Source organism: Mytilus edulis, chromosome 6 (genome assembly GCF_963676685.1).
Source record: "Mytilus edulis chromosome 6, xbMytEdul2.2, whole genome shotgun sequence".
NCBI classification, from domain to species: domain Eukaryota; kingdom Metazoa; phylum Mollusca; class Bivalvia; order Mytilida; family Mytilidae; genus Mytilus; species Mytilus edulis.
In genome coordinates this window covers 73,652,318-73,672,291 of record NC_092349.1, presented here as the reverse complement: position 1 = coordinate 73,672,291, position 19,974 = coordinate 73,652,318, and the positions used below count along the sequence as shown (strand labels likewise).

Genomic DNA, 19,974 nt, shown 5'->3' with positions numbered 1-19,974 from the left:
TTAAAGGCAACAGTAGTATACCGGTGTTCAAATGCATAAAACAATTCTGGGTTTCAAACTAAAACAGCGGGAAACACGTCAACTCTAATAGGAAACAAAGGAACAACAGCAACACAAAAGTACAAAAAAAAACAAACGCTAACAAACGAAAACACGAACTATTTGATACAAAAACTGCCTTGGTACATGACATTTTAAGAAAAAATTGTGGGCCGAACATGAAAGACGAATATGTTCACACACTATTTTGTTCAACAACAAAAAAGACTAAAAAAACCCTATATTCTATAATTTTAATATTTTATTTGTTTCTCTGTTTTGATTATCATAATGCAGAAATACAAACATAATAACAATTATCACAACATCATAATAAATAATTTTACACATATACATTTCTTTTTTTCCTATTTCTTAATTTTTCCACATTGAGATAATCTGGATTAAACATTAATATGTTGCACAACATTTAATTCTCATCTTTATGTTGTTTGAAAGGAAATATTTTCCAAGAATATGATTAAAACTTGCAGAAAAATGTACCTGTAAACTGAATGAAGACAGAAATATGTTTATTGTATATAATAAATGACCAGATATTGCTAAAGAAAACATTTAATAATTTGCGTAAAATGACTAGAGAAAAAAGGTTTTCACCTTAGTAACATAGCATATCCTGATCGTTATTTTCGATTTTCTTTCAAACATGAAAATCTTAAATTAAAATTCTAAAGGAACCTGAATAATAAATTATACACGTATGTAATTGCGAAATATGATTACCTATATCATAAAATTGGATTTTCATCAAACTAGCACTAAATTCGGACACCTGCAGTTATGCAACAGAAACTGAACATGTAGCACTGTTAATTAATTTGCATGTTTGATTTTGTTTCTGAATAATTTTTAAAGTAGTTTAATAATTTTTGATTTGACCAGAAAACGATATAAACCAAACGAAAGTGTTTGATAACAATACTGTAAAATAATAGACAATTCAAAATGTAAAGATTAATGAACATCGGCCATTGATCGTTCATGTGATTCCATTCTTTTTCTGTCCAGTACATTAAGCATTCGTTCCATGTGTCTCAGTTCATTATTAGGATTTGAAGAACTTGACATTCCTTGATAGGGCATACGATGTCCTTGAGGACTGCGTGGTCGAATAGGCGATGGTCGACTAATACCACATCCTTCTGCCTCATTTCTCAGTTGACTTCCGGAACCGGAAATGGGTGATGTACTAGGTACAAATGTTTTTGATGACTGTAATGAATACGGTGAGTATCTTGGACTAGTGCGTGAAGGAAAGATAGGTCCCACATTTGTGTTTGATACTTGATTTGGAGATAAAGCACCTCCTCCATTTAGTTCAGAATTAAGACTAGAATAACTTTGTGATAACATGTGATTTTGTAATGTCAGCTGATTTAGTGTAGACAGAGCATGCGCGTGTGAATGACTTGGTGACAAATGACCCATTTCTGAATGTCTAGAGGTAGGTATAAACGGCAGCTGTAAACCTGGTGGTAAAGAAGGGTTTCCTGGTAACAACATCGGACTAAGCGAGTACGGCATTCCGGATGATGAAGACGAATATGGATAGAAGAACGGAAACATTGAATGAGAGGCTGATGGTTGCACTATTGTCACATTTGGGGGACTAGAAAAATCTTTAGACAAAAAATTATGACTTGATCCATGATGCCGTGATACAACGGGACTGTTTGGTGATCTACTCTTAGTTGGAGAATCTATTTTCGAATCTGTTTCTGAATTGTCACTTGGTATGGATTTACTTGTTCTTTCCACACTCATTGATGGCGATACTGTTCTTGAACTCGTTGGATTTTCTCGTCCATGATCAACTAATTCGTGTGGTCTATATAGAGCTTTTGTAACGGGTGTCCTGTTTTTACATATGTCTCCATGACCAGCGTCCGATTCCCCTTCACTTTCTGAAGTTCTCAATTCAATGTGGTTAGTTTGTACTTGTTCTTTTTCTTTAAGTTCCAATTCCTGGTGAGTTTCAGTTTCAGAGGTTTTTGACTTTTCGTTTACCATTGTATCTATATAAAAGAAAAAAAATGTGTCAAAAGATTTTGCAATATTTTTTTCTACTGCACAAATAAATGTGTATGCTATAAACAGACGTCAGTAAGTCCATACAATTTTGTCAAAAACTTAATTAATCTCAAAATTTGTTGGCTGTTTGGATTCTATTTAATGTATAAACATCAAATTAAAGCATTTAATCATTCTAGTCGCCTCTAATCATATATGTTAAGATATTCTCAAAGACACTTCATTACAAATGTAAACTTCTCTGATATTCGAATGCCTTTATCTATAGTATCTATATACATTAAACTTTTAAATGCCTATTTCGAAGCCGGGTGTTAACTAATGTCAAAAGCTTGCAAGTGATATGATACAGAAAGTCAATTTATAAATTAGATTACATAAGCTTCGATCGTTCATCGTTAAAACTAGCACCTACGTTGTTAGTAGGTTCCGGAAAAACAGGGGTTTACCGTGTTTGGTTTATGATAAAGGAACACGACTGCAAGATTTATAAAATGAACAGCAAAGTTTGTATAGAACTTGTATACATTGAATCCTAATTATCACCGATTAAAGGATTGTCAGAGTTTTGATTCGAACCACTTTACTCAATACCACAGTGTTCTAAAGTTAAGCCTTTTATCAGGGATAATACGTTAACGTTCGATAACTTTGTAAAGAAAAACTCTGACCACTATGCCTGTTTGTTGTAAGTCGTCTTCAAAAAGTCAAACAAAGATAAGAAACTGAACTGTATCTTTTAAATAATGGGTTAAATGATACCAATTTTCTTAGGTGAAAAGCGCGCAATAAAGTTAAAGAGAGACAAAAAATCATGTTATGAATGTTGATAAGTGCAACAAACGATATTTTCATCTTTTTTCAAACATGTAAATGTCTAATCTACATATCAATCAAATAAACAAACTGAAAGATACAGCATCTTTGGCGAGCCAGCCTGGCATCAGTTGAGCGTTTTTAAGTATTATGTATTAGGAGGCTTGTAAGAGCTCACGTCAGACGCTGAAGACCAGACAAGAACGTACAAGATATTTGTAGACATCTTGGTACTATGTAAATCCAAAGTGTGTGTAACCATGTTGAGGAAGACGATAAGAATCGGACGATAGTATCGTCTTGTCAGTTAGTGTGGAGACTATGACAGTCATAACTAGATATTGTCAAAAAATGTATTCATCTAGTATAATTATATCGCCACACAAGTCGTAGGATTGATAATATATTATAAAGATACCAACTTGACGAGGCAATTTTCACGGCAAATTAATGATAAAACGGTAAAATATTGATAGGAATGCGACAAAGAAAGGGGGTGGATATGTTATAAAGATGGGTGTTAAACTAGCATGATTTACTATTGTGTGAAGTGTTGAATCATTTAATAGGCTTTTAAAAGGTTGACATTTATCATTTTAATGCTTTCATCTATACCACCTTCTGTGGCATACAAATCAAAATTAAAATTAATTTCTTTTATAAATAAATAATTTAAAGCAAAACACCTTCAAGTTTAATTGAAATGAAGTTTTAAATGGGTGCTTGGTTACAAATAAATTATTCCTCTTCAATTTAAAAGTTATTCTTCATCAATTTAATATTTAATAGAAAACGAATGTTTAATTGGTCTAGTACTTCGTTATTTGTTTGAGTTAAATGTAGAAAATCAGAACTAATTCAACGTTTCTTGGGATTTCTGCTGTCAATATGACAAGCCTAGTTGAAAAAAGAGTTGTTCACTTCATCTTTTAGATAGTGTCAACATTTTCACTCAAGTACTTTCGTCTACGGTTCAAGTGTTTATTTAAAGAATATTACTAGCTTGTTTTATATAAGAAGGCGCCGAATGATAATTTATATCCCCGCCTTATTGTTTACACAATTAAAAGAGAGAGTAAATCCAGTGTAAACGCATACCTTGTGGTAAAGTTGGCAAACAAGTTGATGTCTCTTTCTCATCCATTTTTTCCTCGACGTCATCATCGACGCAGATGTCAGCGTCTTCGTTGTCATCTTCCTCACTATGAGTGTCGTCTGCGGTGTGAGAAGTGTCCACGTGATGTTGGCTTGTAGAGTGAAGAAGCATTCGCCTGAAAAGTAATTAAACTCGTTATAAGTTTTGAATAATTAAAAAACGTTTAAAGAATTTATAAACAACTTTAATATGATAAACGGATCTATACTTAAAATAACACAAGCTACATCTTTATGGTACAGACTCGTGGCGCGACTACAAAATTGAAAGTCTTAGCAACGTCGGAATGCCTCAAGAGCCTACAATAAACACATATAGAGTCTGTCACCCCGAATGGCGCTACATACATATAAATATAGACACATCCTTCCACAATAAAGAGATAGACTTTTGTTAATCCTTTATCAAACAAACACAAAGTTTTCACTTTATTTTAGATGAATATCTAATGGTAGGTGACGGTACTATGTGCTAAGTATGTTAGAGGTATTTGTTTGGACCATATTAATGATCCTCCAGAAGAGTTTACTTTCATTCATGAAATACTTAAGCAAAGTGTTATCTTCAATCCATATACATTAACGCCAGCTTTAATCTAACTTCTACTATGACCATTACTCAAAATGTCTAATACACAACACGATTTATGATATTTTATCCTGACTTTTTTTACGTGAGTAATCGAGTGCACACTGAGAACACGTTATTGAAAATTTCAAAAATATTTTTTTGATTTTGTTTAAATGGTTATATTGCGTTTAATAAGAGAAACAAAACTTCTGAATAGGAACTATCAAGTTTAAATGCATATTTTGTTCGCTGTTAAATGATTATTTGTCATATGTATGACTTTTAGGTCCAAAGGGCCGGGTGTTGATATGTGTAATAACAACCGATTATTGGTATATTGTTTAATATTATAAAACACATGTCACAATAATAAAATATGCTTTCATATATTTCGTCTATCCGACATTACATAAATTTGGCTTCAAATAAGAAATTGGACCAAACGATAGTTAAGTCTGGTTATAAATGATTATAAAGAACCCCACAATTATGTGACCAAATAAGTCTACAAATAACGTCTAAATTTGACAAAACTACAACTTGGTAAAAAATAGTTATTACCAAATGGACGACAGAAGCTTTAATATTAAAAATGTGAATAAAAACAAATCGAAAACTTAATCCCTATATGATTTACAATTTCATTCATTTAGGATTTCACACATTAAACCTTAATAGACAGTATTACTCACTGACATCTCCAATATCGAAAATAACTTCCAAACACAAAATACAGTTTTGTATCATGTGATGTATTTGACAAGCAAATGAAATAATTTGAGAGGATATTAATTAGTTACATTAACTTATCAAGAAATTTGAGTGCCAATTTCTCTTCATAAAAATCCATTTTTACAATCAAATAATGAAGATTTTATGGCATAGTGTTGCTGTACTTGTGTAAACTGGTTCCGATGTCATAACTATCAAATTGTTATGGAATAAAAGTGATAAAACAATTTATTTTTAATAATAGATCATTATTACACGAAGTTTTATCAATTTTATGAAAAAGGAAAGAACAGATACATTAATTTAATTTTTTAATAAAAAAAAAAGTGAATTTTAGTTTTAAAAGGTATTCGATATAACCAACTGATTTATTGAAAAGTATTTCATGTTTATATTTTAGGGGAAAGAAGAGAGCTTAAGGGATTTGAGAGGGGAATTAAAGCAATAAACTTAAAAGTAAGAAAGAAACGTGTATCGTAACATCGTGCCAATAGAAACCTGGCATCGTGAGCACCGTGCCAAAAGAAAAAAGAATAATGACATTAAAGCTACGTCGAAAAAAGAATTAAAAGTATTCCATTAAAGTTGGATTTTGAAAGAATGAAAAGACAAAAGCAATAAACTCCAAACAGTCCAATATATATCAATGAGAACTAAACAAGCTTGTCGTTACAAGAAATACTAGTAATTCTAAAAATACTCCAATGAGAACTAAAAAGAAAACATCCAAACAAAAATAACTATCTCTCTCTCTCTGTATAGACTTCTTTCTGGTCCTTCTGTCATGAATAAATAAGACTATCTCTCTCACACAAACATATTTACAAAGACCACTTACTTTTTCTCCCTTTTTCCGCCACCAGTATCTCTGAATCCTTTGGCAAATGGGTTATGATTTATCTTCAGTTGAGTAATCTTTTCATTTTGGTAGGCTGTAACAGCTATGAATTCCGTTTCTTTAAAGACATACGTTCGGAAAGCTGAGTATGGCAACTTCAGAATGTCGTTGGCTCTGACCAAGTGAAATCGAGGCTGGTACTTGTGCATGGAGTTCAAGATTGTCTGTATAACGAAAAAGTTGAAAATTAAAATTGTTGTAAGGGAAATATGTATTTCAGAAAGATTTTATGTAAACTTTGTAGAGTGCTGTTGCTATATTACATACCTGCAATAACAACCCAGCCATATTAAGTTTTTTAATAATATATATTCATAACTCTGACATATTGACAAAAAGACAAACACAGTCAAAAAACAAAATGACAAGACCCCAAACAATTTCAAAAGCATGAATAATGTCATTCACGTAGGGTTAAAGTGTGATTTTCGACATGCTTTGTATATTTAGTTGCAGTGTTTGAGGAGGTCCCAACTTCGTGAGAGCTTGATTTAAGATGCAAGTATGCCATCTATGAATTTATTACAAAATGTATCGGAGAAAAACATAACCCTTGATGTTTGTACCATTATTTTAAGTACTGTCTATCAAGTATATTACATTATTATAAATCATATCTCAAGTAATTACAAATAGAATTTTGTTACTTTAATAATAATGACTTCCCCTAACACGTTTGGTGTCAATTTTCTGTGTTTCTGATAGACTGTTACATTTGTCTGGGTCCTTTTTAACATGTGTATTTCGTATGCTTTTTAAAAATATTATATATGATATTTAAGTACTTTCATAATTTGTTTTAAACCTTGCCATTTTGGTAAAGGTAGTAAAAAAGTCTGTTTAATAATCTGAAACCCAAAGTATCTATATAATTCAAAGTCTTTATTTAAAAAAAATAACAGTCCTCAAATCTTATTTATTGATTATTTATGATTTTCATGATTCTTAATCATGTTTTCGTTTAATAATTCATTAACTTTTTTATGGTGTCATGTTAAGAATTTTAAAATCATTTGCATGACTTGCTAAATATCAATGAACACGTTAAATAATCTCAATTGACAGTACCCTCAGAGAAAAAAAGTTTGTTCATCTAAACAATAGCTAGAAAATCCATGACAAAATACAGCTAGAGATTGGATCAAGATAGAGAAAATTAGCGACAATTTCTATTAAAGCTGGCGCCATATTTGTGACGCAACACAATATCCATCCTTTCGGGTGCTAGCTTTCTATTTCTCTTGCTACACAGTGTGAAAAAGGTTTTGTTCAATAATTGCATAACAAAATATTTACACTATAATGTTTAATTTATCGGTTTAAAATCGCGTGAATTTCGTCTTTTATTGTAAAATTTGATTGGAGATTATTAAAAACTTTTTATCTTAATTATTCATAGTGAAAATGTCAAATTTCTTTGAATGATTGCTAATTTTGAAATTAAATCCTTTAATTCTGATATATAAAGTGATGAAAATTGCAACTATAAATGTTTTAAAGATCAGATATGAATAAAAGGAGTTGTGTGGTATAATTCAATGCGATAGCAACTTTGCCACTTAGTCAATAAAATCTGGGTGTGAGATTTGCTCTGCACTGGTCTGTAAATGTATTTAATTATTTAACAAAAAATATTAGTAAAATGCAAACTATCTACCAATATACATCAATAAACTAGCTTTATGATCAGTTTAAGCTGCAATATTAGCTGATAAATTTTTATAACTTTTTCTAAACGATCTATGAGGTTTACTCTTAGAAGTTTCAAAACCCAGTAAAAAACACTTTTTGAATTTTCATCAATATTGTAAAGGATGTAAAAATTGACACCTTTTTCTTCATTCCAAAATTCCCCTTTTAATTTCCTCATAATTTTACTATATAGATAAAAACAACTATAGACTTGATAAGTTTCTTCGTCAGAAGTTATTAGACAACCACACAGTGTTGGTCATCCGACAAATCGGCGACAAATTTGGACATGTACTATATTATTACGCTTGAAAAAACAAGTATATATAATTTATTAGCCTCTATATCATTTACAACATTAAATATAATGGCTTAGTAATAACTTGTATTTGATTATGCAATGTAAATAAAGGGAAAAGTGTGTTCCTTGTCAGATTTTGACCAAATTTTAGATAGATGACTGTTGCTAATTCATGGATAGATTACATTATTTCATTTGTTAGTGTCCAATATTGATAATAAAATTCAATTCTTGTCTATCAATTGTTCACGATATTAAATTGTAACATGTAACATTGGTAATTCATTACTAGTAATTATTGTTAATGAGAACATTAAACATGATCAGCCTTATTTCAAAGAGAGGTTGGAAAAAAATCTTCTGTTTCAAAAACCTCAAAGACAGTGACATAAGTTGTGTTTTAGTCTTTTTAGCTTTATTTTAATTCGTTCACTTGTGTTTACCGCCATGGCCCATAAGGATTTGAAGAAGCTGATCAAAATTTCACACAACTGAAAGATTTCAGAATATTTTGAATTTAGAATTGATAGGGACAATTTAAAGAGTAGGAGATTAATTTGTTACTTCTAAATAATTTATCAGTCCGGTTCAAGTGTTTATTTTGACATATTTAAGACCATTTTAAAGTTTCCTCAATAAAAATAATCCACAAGAATTCAAACAAAATAATATCAAATCATCAAATGTCCACAAAGAAAGAGATATGGATTATTATAATATCTATTATCCTTTAAAAAGGTGAGTTAGTGTAGTGACCAATGAACGCAAAAGACAAGTCAAATGTTTAAACAGAAATGTGATCCTGTTTGAACTGAGGGTTAATAGAGATATTTGGACGTTTTTCCGAACGCACCCTACAATTAAGGATCGTATTAAGGTGTATAATTTCAGTCCCTCTTTATATCACACCATGTTCCTTCACTGTTTAATTATAAAAAGGCCTGTAATTTTCTATTCACAATTTTTGATGACCGTATCAATAGTCATAACTTTATCAAGAGATTTTCTGACAATTATCAGCACTAAAATATGTACTCGTATGACCAGAAATTAAAATTTTCTATTTCCTATTCATTCAATATGAAAAATATTGTACGAGCCTACAGGTCAATAGCTTAAAACATGTTATCGGCTTTTACACACGAGATTTGTTGTTGATACCGGAGGGTTAGCTATCTATAGAATCGACTTCCAATTTTAGGAATATCAGAAAATATACGTACAAAACGTTTTCAATAAATAATAAATTCAATAATGAAATAATTTAGAAGTCATAGTTATTTAATGCATTTTCGATGCTTTCCCCTTAATGACCCTCATAGATTTTTCAGCAAACAACGTCAGACTAATCATATAGACTTGTGAAAAAGCGATGGTTTGCTATATAAATCATAAAGTTACTATTGATTAGTAATGGTTTTGTTTTTATCATGAAACAACCTACGAAATACATTACGAGGCTATACCGAGGTCCAACTTCATCTACCAAATGAAGTTTTACTTAAGTAATGAGTGTGGCAAGACCATAAATGTCACAAGTACAGATTTTATTTCATCTGAAATAGTTTTATATTTGGTCGATCTAGTGAACAAAAACACCAGTGCTATAGATCCTTCCCTTATAATTTGGTGCTTATGTTTAAACCTATTCGGTGTTTTAAAATCAAAGCATTCTAACGTAAACATAGTTGTAAAATGTATTTGTACAAATTAGGTTACGCGTAAAGAGAATAGATTGTGCCGAGATAGCGCTTTACAAGTTTTTACAATAATATTCAATCGATCTATTATTATTAGGTGTTATGAATAATTTTTGTTCAAAGAAATGTTCTGAAAAACTATGATTTTATCATTTTAGGTCCAAATGTTGTAAAGCAGGGTGTAAAAATGTTTTAACAGAAGTGTAAAAGTTCTTTATTTTTAATTTGATCGGAATCGAGATAGAAACGAAAATTGAAATAAAACAAAGAGGAACATGTGTGTTTATCTAGGAGATCTTATGTTTTTACACCAATTTTTCCGGAGGATGTATCATCCGTAACAATTTTATTACATAAAAATCAAAAGTACTTGTTCGTAATTAAAAAGATAAAATGAGCCGCCAAATCAAATTTGACACATTTATCTGGAGGTGAAAATGATCACAGGTATAGTACCAACGAGGATGAGAAAACTGTAAAAGTTGATGACCATATGCTCTCTTCACACAAAAATTCGATAAATTAGGTTACGGTTTCTAATGAACAAGTCTGATGTCACAACAGGCAAAGTGTGAATAGACTTGCTGCATCAGTTGGAATTCTTCCTAATATTGTGTCTTATAACAAACAGCGTAAAATCGTATTTGATCAAATGAAAACAGTCTCATTAACACCCAATTTTGATCACAGTTGAAATGACAAGTAAAGTGTTCACCTTTTCGCACCTTATTTCGTTTAAAAACATCTGTCCAATTAATTTATAAATATAAATGTATACTAATACAAGTTTTCCATAGGACATCAATTAACTACATCACAGGACAAATATGTTCATTCAAAAATATTTTGATATACAGAATCTCTGTATTATGACTACCTATCTTTAAAGCTTTTCTTGTGTCCTGTGATGTTTTACGTTAATGACGTCATCAAGAGCACCTGATTTTGATTTGGTGGTAATACTTGCCGTACTTACAAAACCACTTTTGTCGGAGATGTTGTTTGACAATTTTAGTTTGTGGAAGTTAACGACTTTCTGCATCCATTGTTCTCCAGTGGCGGGAGAGTCCGGGTGGATGTACATCCGCTTTGGCATTTCCGGATCTGCTTTTCCTGCGACCATCCACCGACTATTGTGGAATTTATATCGACAATCATCAACGGCAACCAAGTCCATCAACAATATGTATTTTGCACGTTTGTCTAAACCAGAAACTCTAACTTTGCAAGGAGGAAACATTCTCCTAAAATCAAAAGATTATCATTGAAATATTCGGTTTAAATTTTTTTTATAATGTAATAATTTCTGACTTACTTAGCTTGAAAATAGTAGTAATTTTAAGTATAAATAGAATTTGATCTTATATTCCTTATTATCTAAATATCAATGATACCCAGGTTCGAAAAACTGTTTTTTTTTCTTCTGTTTACAATCGATGGTTCTCCCATTAACACAAAATATGCAAGTAATTTTAACAATGGATTGCGTTAGAAAAACATATCTTTCATTCAGGCTAAACAAAATATTCCGTAAGATAAATATCTGTTTACAAATAAATGTAAATGCACGCATAACAAAATATCTGAAGGTTTAAACTGAACTTGTGGACCTTTCAGACTTTTTCTTCCAGTAGCAAAAACCCCGGTGTCGGGTAAATTGTATTTTGTCAACGATATCTTTGAACAATGTCAACCTTTGACCTAAACACAAGATACAATATGCATGAATTTTATTGAGGCGATAAACATTTGTAAACAGTTGACTTGCAGGGTGTTTGTTTTTGGTAAAGTTATTGTTTGTGTTGATGGAAAACATTTGTCGACCATCTTTTTGCTATAGGATGTCATCTTCAATGGACGGAAATACCGGTGCATTACTTTGCTTTTATCTAGATTAATGTGTTTCTCTTTAAATTAATTAAAGCACACAATTTTTGTACTTTTTGTCAAGTGTTTGTAAAAATGGAGAAATGGGATAATTTTATTTAGATTTCTTATCAAGTAAAGAAGATTTAGGATACAGTGTATTGGCAAAACACTAAATTCACAATTTTGGTGAAAAAATGTACACGTTTTTTTTGTCTATGTTATCAATTTAATGCTTTTAATTATCTTGCAGTTATTCAACCTGGGTATACATTTTTCGTCTCATTTCGACTGCAATGGGAACGATATTGAGGTTAAAATTGAAACCAGAAGGGATTTTCCCTTGGTTAACGAATAAATAAATGTGTTGCAACAATGCATGTTTTGATGCACATAACAGAACACATGTACTAATAATAAATATTTGTACCGGTGTCATAAATTGTACAGTGATACTCAAGTATCAACAGCGACACGATTACTGTTATAATCAGTCAATAACACTATACTATTTATTTTTCCCACTGCCAGGTTCATTACATGTTTACATATATATCTACATAACATGCATTTCCAATCAGAATTAATTTATTTAATGCACCTTTTCCGGAGTTATCAGATTAAGAAATTATCACTCGTATTAAATTCATTAGCGTCAACTAGAAAATTTATCTAAATAATTTTTGTCTATTTGCACTTGTACTTAAAATATTAATTTCATATCATACTACGCGGGATAATTTACTCGAAGGCTGTAACTAAGATTTGTTTGCTGTCGAATGGATTTAATTTAATTCTAATAAACCTAATATACCCCCTTAATAAGTGATGTAAGTTTCACCAATGATGCTGTGAAATACTGATTACAGGGACACAAAATGTAGATAGACCCAGTATGACACTAAGCCTATATGGACTAAGGTACTGATAGTGGATATAGTTTCAAGTTAATTGAATTAAAATTTACCAGATCTGGGGATTTTTTATTATATCATCTGGTACAAATACGGCTAATATCGAATGACAAGGGTAATTAGCAAAGGGCTGGGGAAATATGATGGACAACGGACAATTCTTGAGGCAACGCTAGTTTAACATGTGGTTAAAATTGCATTAAATGAATATCTGTACCATGGTGTATTTTTTATAATAAATATGAGAATGTATTAATTTGAACAGCAATCAAATATCAATTATATTTTTTATAAATTATAAAGAAGTTCAATATCAACAAAGAGTATAACAAAATATGTGTTAGCAATGCATTTCATGTTTTCTTTGTCAAATATCTTTGACTCTTCTAAAAAAAAATACATCTATATAATTTATTTTCCATTTTCTTGTTTATATAAAAAGTAAATATTTAAGTGGAAGGTTAAACTATCTTTGTTTATCTAAATTTTCATACTATTTCCTTATCACAAGTCAATGAAATAAATATTGTTTTATATATAGTAATTAGAAGGACGTACAAAGTATATTAAATTGTTGTAAAATATTTTAATATTTGAGCAGACACAATTTATTTGATGCGTTTTATTCTATTATGTTACTATTTTCTGCGAATTAAAAGTTTTCATTTTCTTTTCAAAATATTTTGTATTTTTACATAGGCAAAAAAATATTACATATACGAAAACGTAGCTGTGAACTAATCATTACAGAATAAAGTAAATATTTACTTATGTTTTGTTATTCCGGAAGTTAATTCATTTATAATCAGAAGCTAGATTGAAGCTTTACATGCATGCGCAATTATAAATATTAGAAATAAACAATTTTCCAAATAATAATAATAATTTCGTACAATTTGGAAAATTGAGAAAGATATTTATTTATAGGTTTAGTTACTTCCATGCGTTTTCAGTACAAGATGTAAACTGATAAATAGACCACAAACCACAGTCTCAAGTTCTTAAGGCTAAAATATGAAAGTAAATATTTACAATATTTTCTTATAGAAAATTCTTCGACTCTTAATAATAAACTTAGCATTTAATAAGACAAATGTACTATATAAGTCGTACGTTTTAATGGGTTAAATATCTATAAATCAAAATAATAGCTGAATTTGATCAAAAACAAAAAATCAAGTAAATATTGTTTACATAATTACCTTCCAGACTTTGTAATGACCATTTCGGTTCCAAGTTTATGAAACTGTTCCCAGAGATCCTTTCCTTCCAATTCGACTTTTGGGTCATCTTGGACTTCCGATTCTGGAGGTTCTAGACTCCTAATTGGTCTCTGATACAGAGGGTGTAGTAAGTCTCCTGGGGATAGAGCAGACCGGGCCATACTCTGTTGTAACTTTGGAAACAAAGAAGCTGGCAGTCCAGAATGCTGTACGGATGGAAGATAATGTTGTTGAAGCAGGGATCCATAATCAGTTGGTCTGTGGAATATAAACGGATTATAAGCCATAGTCATTTCTGGATTGGAACCTTGATAAATCATTGAATGTAGATGTTAAAAGAATGTTTTAAAATCAACGTTTCGAATAAATTTCACTAATTTGTCATTTCACAATTAAAAAACATTAACTTTTATGATTTAAAATGTCCATGAAAAATCTAAGTCCATTATAGAGAAAATCGCCAGATTGTGTGTTATCAAACTAGCCGAGGCATATTATTTGTTAGTCATTAAAGTGATATGTTTGCTAAATTATGATTGGTAAATGGAGATATAATTAACCAATGAAATCCTTGGATTTGAGTGGTTCATCTGTTACAAGGGTGGCCCGTCAGCTTGTCGCCAGCATAGTAAAATGTTTCAACAATGATGTGTTAATACGTCAAGCGAGCTGTGATTTACAGGCCTTAAGCTCCGCCTATTTGATCTCCTGTTACAGTGAAATGCTCACGGATAAATATTATTTTATTACAAGTATGTTTTTGTGTGGTAAAATATACACACATTTTACGTTTAGGATAGAACGGAAGGACTTGCATCTGTAGAAATTATTTGAAATAGAATTTGAACTATTTTTTTTAATAAAATGAAAGTTTTATAGGAAAGTTTTATACGTATAAATGTAGTATATAGATATATGGTTATTTTATAGTATAAAAATACGGCATTAATTAAATTAATCGTTAACTTATAAAATATAGGAAGATTAAAAATCAAAAATTATTTTTTTGCTACAATGGTAAATTTTGTGTTAACATAAGCACATTTTTTTCGCGAAATTTCTACAAATATCTTTTTGCATTATTTCAACTGATTATTTCTACTATTCTGTCAGTCTAAGATGCCTTTTAGTACCTTTCTGTCTGTCATGATTGTAACCATTATTTTTATGCTGTAACAAATTTAGAGTGTTCACATAAGAGTAGCATTTTTCAGCAACATTGTAATATTAGTTGAAATTGAAAATACAGAAATTGTAACCTATTGTTGATATAGTCATGTTTAATAGAAATTTACAATAAACACAAATTTCACACAAAGATTTGCAATAGTTTGATAGTAAAAAAATAATATTAAGCACCGCCTTTAAAATATAAAAACCAACAATTTGTTTATAAAAACATTGAAGGTGGGAATTTTACCCTTAAATTAATTATAATCGGATTTTATTTAAAATTTTTGATAAAGTGTTACTTATGTATCTTGATCTTTAAGCCAATCAATAAAACAAAAGTTAACAATAATAAAAGCCTTCTGAAGTGTATAGGCTTAATAAATAAATACACCACATCAGTATTAGGTGTAACCATTCATTGTTATGTATTTTAGCCAGCTATCCATATATAGTCTCTTGCCAATCTGTACGGCGCCGTTAAATATCGACTGAATGAATAATTTCACTGATTTTCATTTAACTTAACGATATATTTGTGTAAACAACTGGACGAGTACAATGTATATGGAAGGTAAAAACTAAAAAGATTATTAAATTTTATATTGCTTCGCTACTTATTTGGAAATTGTTTTAAAATATAATAGCATTCGAATTTCTACGAAGAGACCTGCAAGAAACAAGACCAAAGTGTTTTTCTAATTTTAAAATTGCATTCAAAACTGTTGAACATGTTGTAAAACACAACTTAGAGATAACGAATTATGTTGATGCATATATAAAGTAAGTTTGATAGTTAAACAATCTTCTCCATCTTCATGAAAATCACGAAATACTTGCCACTGAACGCTAAACAATCAACATCAATGTATTAATCGTTTCCACATCGATTGATAAATTGAATTTGCTTGTTTTTCAAAACAAGAACAATAACTATATATGTGTGATTATTCAGTGGTTCGTTAGAGTGTGTCATGCTCTGAATCCCAAAAAATAAAGACAAGTTGGAAATAAATAAACAGAGATGTCGAAAAACCTACTACTAACGTCAAATTATTTCATTGACAAAAAAGCAGCTAGAATTAAAATTAACACGAATTAAAGAACCAGCAGAGTTTACATCCATGCAAAACAAGTATATATGCATACCGAGAGAGAAAACGAAAATATCTATTTCACTGTAATTGTTACATCCTTATTAAAATAAATTTAATAAAATTTTGTACACATTTACATGGCTTTATATTATATACAAAGCCATCCATATCATACACGAAGACAATTTTGTATCATCTCCAAGACTGTCTGTGTCACCAAGTCAGTAATCATGATTAATAAAGCTACATAAAAAAAACCAGATGCACAACCAGCATGTAGTAACAGCTGACGAAACAGTATCTGAGCAAAAGGTAACCGGAACAGCAGAGCGACATAGTATCCGAGCAGAAGGTATAAGCGGAACAGCAGAATATTTAATAGTACATGATTTATTGTTTATAACGAAACATCACTTAAGGTTTGGATAATTGGTATGGTTCAAGTTGCACTGGAATAATAATTTTCAAGAAGATCTGTTGGTCTCTAACGTACATGATATTGGTTATTCCGTGAATAAAATTGAGAATGGAAATGGGTAATGTGTCAAAAAGACAACAACCAGACCATAGAACAGACAACAGCCGAAGGTCACTAATGGGTCCTTAATGCAGCGAGAAACTCCCACGTTTTGGGTATAAGATATAAGATATAAGATTTTATTGATATAAAAATCCAAAATCTGGATTGTCATCAACACATACACAAAGAACAAACAAAAAGTAATCATTACAATCAATTATATGTACATAAAATGGTAATATATATTTTCTTTCTTATCTATCTATTTGACTGAGGAGGTACAGTTTTATATCATAGTTATACAATTTATATACTAAATAACGTAAAATAGCTTAAGTTAGTGAACATCTGAACTTGTACATCTCACTAATACCTTTTATGCAACATTTACTGACATCATAATCGTTACTTCGAAATATGAGGTGAAATTTTTCTATGTCTGAAAGTTTATTGAAAGATGGTAAAATATCTGAAATATTCTGAAAAAATTTAATTCTCAACTCATTGAGTTTGGTACATTTTATGGTGAAGTGTAATTCATCCTCGATAAACAGTATCACAGTTTATTTTTTCTAAAAATGCTGGAATGAATATTCGAATAGCGATTGTCTCTCTTTTCCAATAAAGGATTATGATGCTTGGAAAGAGTGTCCATGGCAAACAGAAAATGCATGCTATAAAATTGGCATGCAGTTGTAAATAGAAATAAAAAAAATACACTTAAATACATTGCCAGCTAAGGGCTACGTTCAACTCTATTTAAAAAAAACTGTGATTTATGAACTTTTTTTTTCACGTTATGTTTATGAAATATCAATTAAAAGTAAAGAATAATTAAGAAATGACAGTTTAAGGTGAGATGCTTAAAATAAAGCTTTTAAAATGCACACAATCGGTGCTAAAACAGTAGTAAATGTCGGTGCTTAATAATAAATCGGTACCGGACGGGAGACGACGGATGGTTTTGTTGATACAATGACAATCGTATACATTTGGAAACCATGTGGAATGCAATCTATTTCAACTTTATCGCCGAATTTATTGTTAACAAATATATATTGCATGAAAGGTGTAGTATTTTCTTGGTGAATTACAGTTCTATAACGTTTAGTTGATTAAGTAATAAAAGTGGAAATTGAATTGCAAAACAAATAGAAATTTCAGGAATGTTCGAAAAAGTGCAACTGCATTGCATTTGATAGCAAAACTTTCCAAAAGTAAACAGAATTTTGAAAATCTCTCGAAATGAAATGCTGACTGCATCATTCTTTAAACGGTGATAAACAATTGTTCCATTTACTTACAAGGCACTTCTTTCAAAAAACCACCCATACGAGAAAAATTTGAACATTGACTTTTAACTTTTTAGTATATATTTCTTCGATGTTGAAATTTTCTATATATTGACGCTTCTTAAATTCATTCTCGTTTTTTGTTTTTTTTGGTTAAAGTAGACCTTTTTGAAACACAGTTCATTCGGTTTATGAATTTCGAAAGTGGTATACTACTGTTGTCTTTATATGGACCTTTCTGAGACGTCTTTTTACTGAACTCAGTTTAAGTGTCCTATTATTGATGCATTAGATTAAAGTATTTGTAAAAAAGAACCCCTAAAAGGCGGTTGTGGATAAACATTATATAATAATTCATCTCAAAGTTAACAACAGCATTGATGAAATTCTTGGTAAATGAAGAACCCGTTGAAATAACATCTACCTTAAGTGACCATCGATAATCAGTACTAATTGGTATATCCTATAACTTTATTGTCATCTAAAATAATATGTACACATCTTAATCTAATGTTTATATCCAATTTATCGGGAAGAAACTCACAATTCTGTAACATGCCGCCGTTTATCTAAACAAACGCCACAGATCTTTGTGTTGCGTTCTGATAAACTGGTATACGATCTGACTATTCAATATTGTCAACGTTATAAAAGTGTACCTATTACTCATTAATTACTAATTAACCAGACTCAACTAATTCTCCATGGATTATCAGACAGACGGATTGATCCATACTCGCGAGGGAAGGCAATATTGTTTTTCATTGAAATATCACCCGGGATGATAATGGTAATATCACCTTTCCAGACAACATACGCTGTATATTCTATGTAATACCGCGTAATTCTAATTTTTTTACGGTATTTAGCTGTTAAAATTCTGCATTATTGATGAAGTTTTCAGGTGCTAATTGCAGGTAAATCGAGTATGTATTACAACTTTCCAAGAGAAAACAATGATTGGTACTCTATCAGAAATGGTTCTTTTGTGTAGTGTTTGCGTGATGCACCGACACATGAGTTTTTATATTGTATGTATTATGACGGGTTCCGTGTGGATGATAGGACAATTATTGTTTTATGTTACCCTAACTGTTGCAAGGCAACCGATCAGATATAAGGCAGATGTTGTCTTGGGATTGTTTTATGGACTTTATGGCTTTAAAACTCTATAATCCACACAAATATAGTCTCACAAATTCATGTTTCAATTTTGAAACCTTGGTCTTCGAAATTGTTTGAAACCATTGGACTCGAAAATTGCTAACTGCAATGGAAACACCAAAATTAGAACAGAAAACATCTTTCTTGGCATAGAAATCATAAATGAAAAACAATAATATAAAAGCTCTTAACAGACAAAAGCATAAGAAGACCTATTTTCATTCCTTTCATATTAGCGACAAACAAAAAAAACCCAAGAAAAACAGCGAGGACAGTGCTACAATGTAAATTCCATTGTTTATACTCAATATAACATACAATTTCCTTTGGACACACATTATGCCGTTTTATATTTGTTTTGTTTTGAATTTGTATATGAGCATAGGTTTTGCTTATTTATGAAGACAGTTTGATGACCTTTAGTTGATAACTTCTATGGCATTTGGTCTCCGTTGGAGAAGTGTCTCATTGGCAATCTTATACTTTTCTGTTGGGGGGGGGGGGGGGAGTGATTTGTCTTGCAGTGTTTTAAATTACTATGACTTTAAAAATTCATTTTGTCCCGTAACCAAAATTCTTTAAATATACAATACCCGGCAAAATCTGTTATTAGTTAAGAAGAGAGATTGATATATAGAGGTTTAACGCAGTATCACCAAATAAGGACTATGTCGCATTGGATAACAGAATTCTTGCAATTTCAAAGTAAAATCGAAAGGATTTACTTTTAATTATTGGAGCAGATAGGTTCTTTTCCATGCCATAATATTTA

At 30.6% G+C, this 19,974-nt stretch overlaps 1 protein-coding gene across 4 annotated transcripts in view; it reads right to left on the bottom strand.

Annotated features, from left to right (window-relative positions):
• Positions 1-283: 283 nt before the first annotated feature.
• The window catches only part of LOC139528382 (T-box transcription factor TBX2b-like), a 44,645-nt gene continuing 24,954 nt past the window's right edge, over positions 284-19,974 (bottom strand). Inside the window, exons 2-6 of one of the 4 annotated variants that reach the window (XM_071324348.1) lie at positions 13,939-14,217; positions 10,924-11,200; positions 6,204-6,427; positions 4,006-4,178; positions 284-2,075 (exon numbers count right to left, since the gene is read on the bottom strand). In XM_071324348.1, the coding sequence (XP_071180449.1) occupies positions 1,015-2,075; positions 4,006-4,178; positions 6,204-6,427; positions 10,924-11,200; positions 13,939-14,217 (2,014 nt within the window). In that variant the 3' untranslated portion in view covers positions 284-1,014. Of the gene's footprint in view, positions 2,076-4,005; positions 4,179-6,203; positions 6,428-10,923; positions 11,201-13,938; positions 14,590-19,974 lie in introns of those variants that run through there. The other 3 variants (XM_071324349.1, XM_071324347.1, XM_071324350.1) reach the window with 3 other exon arrangements.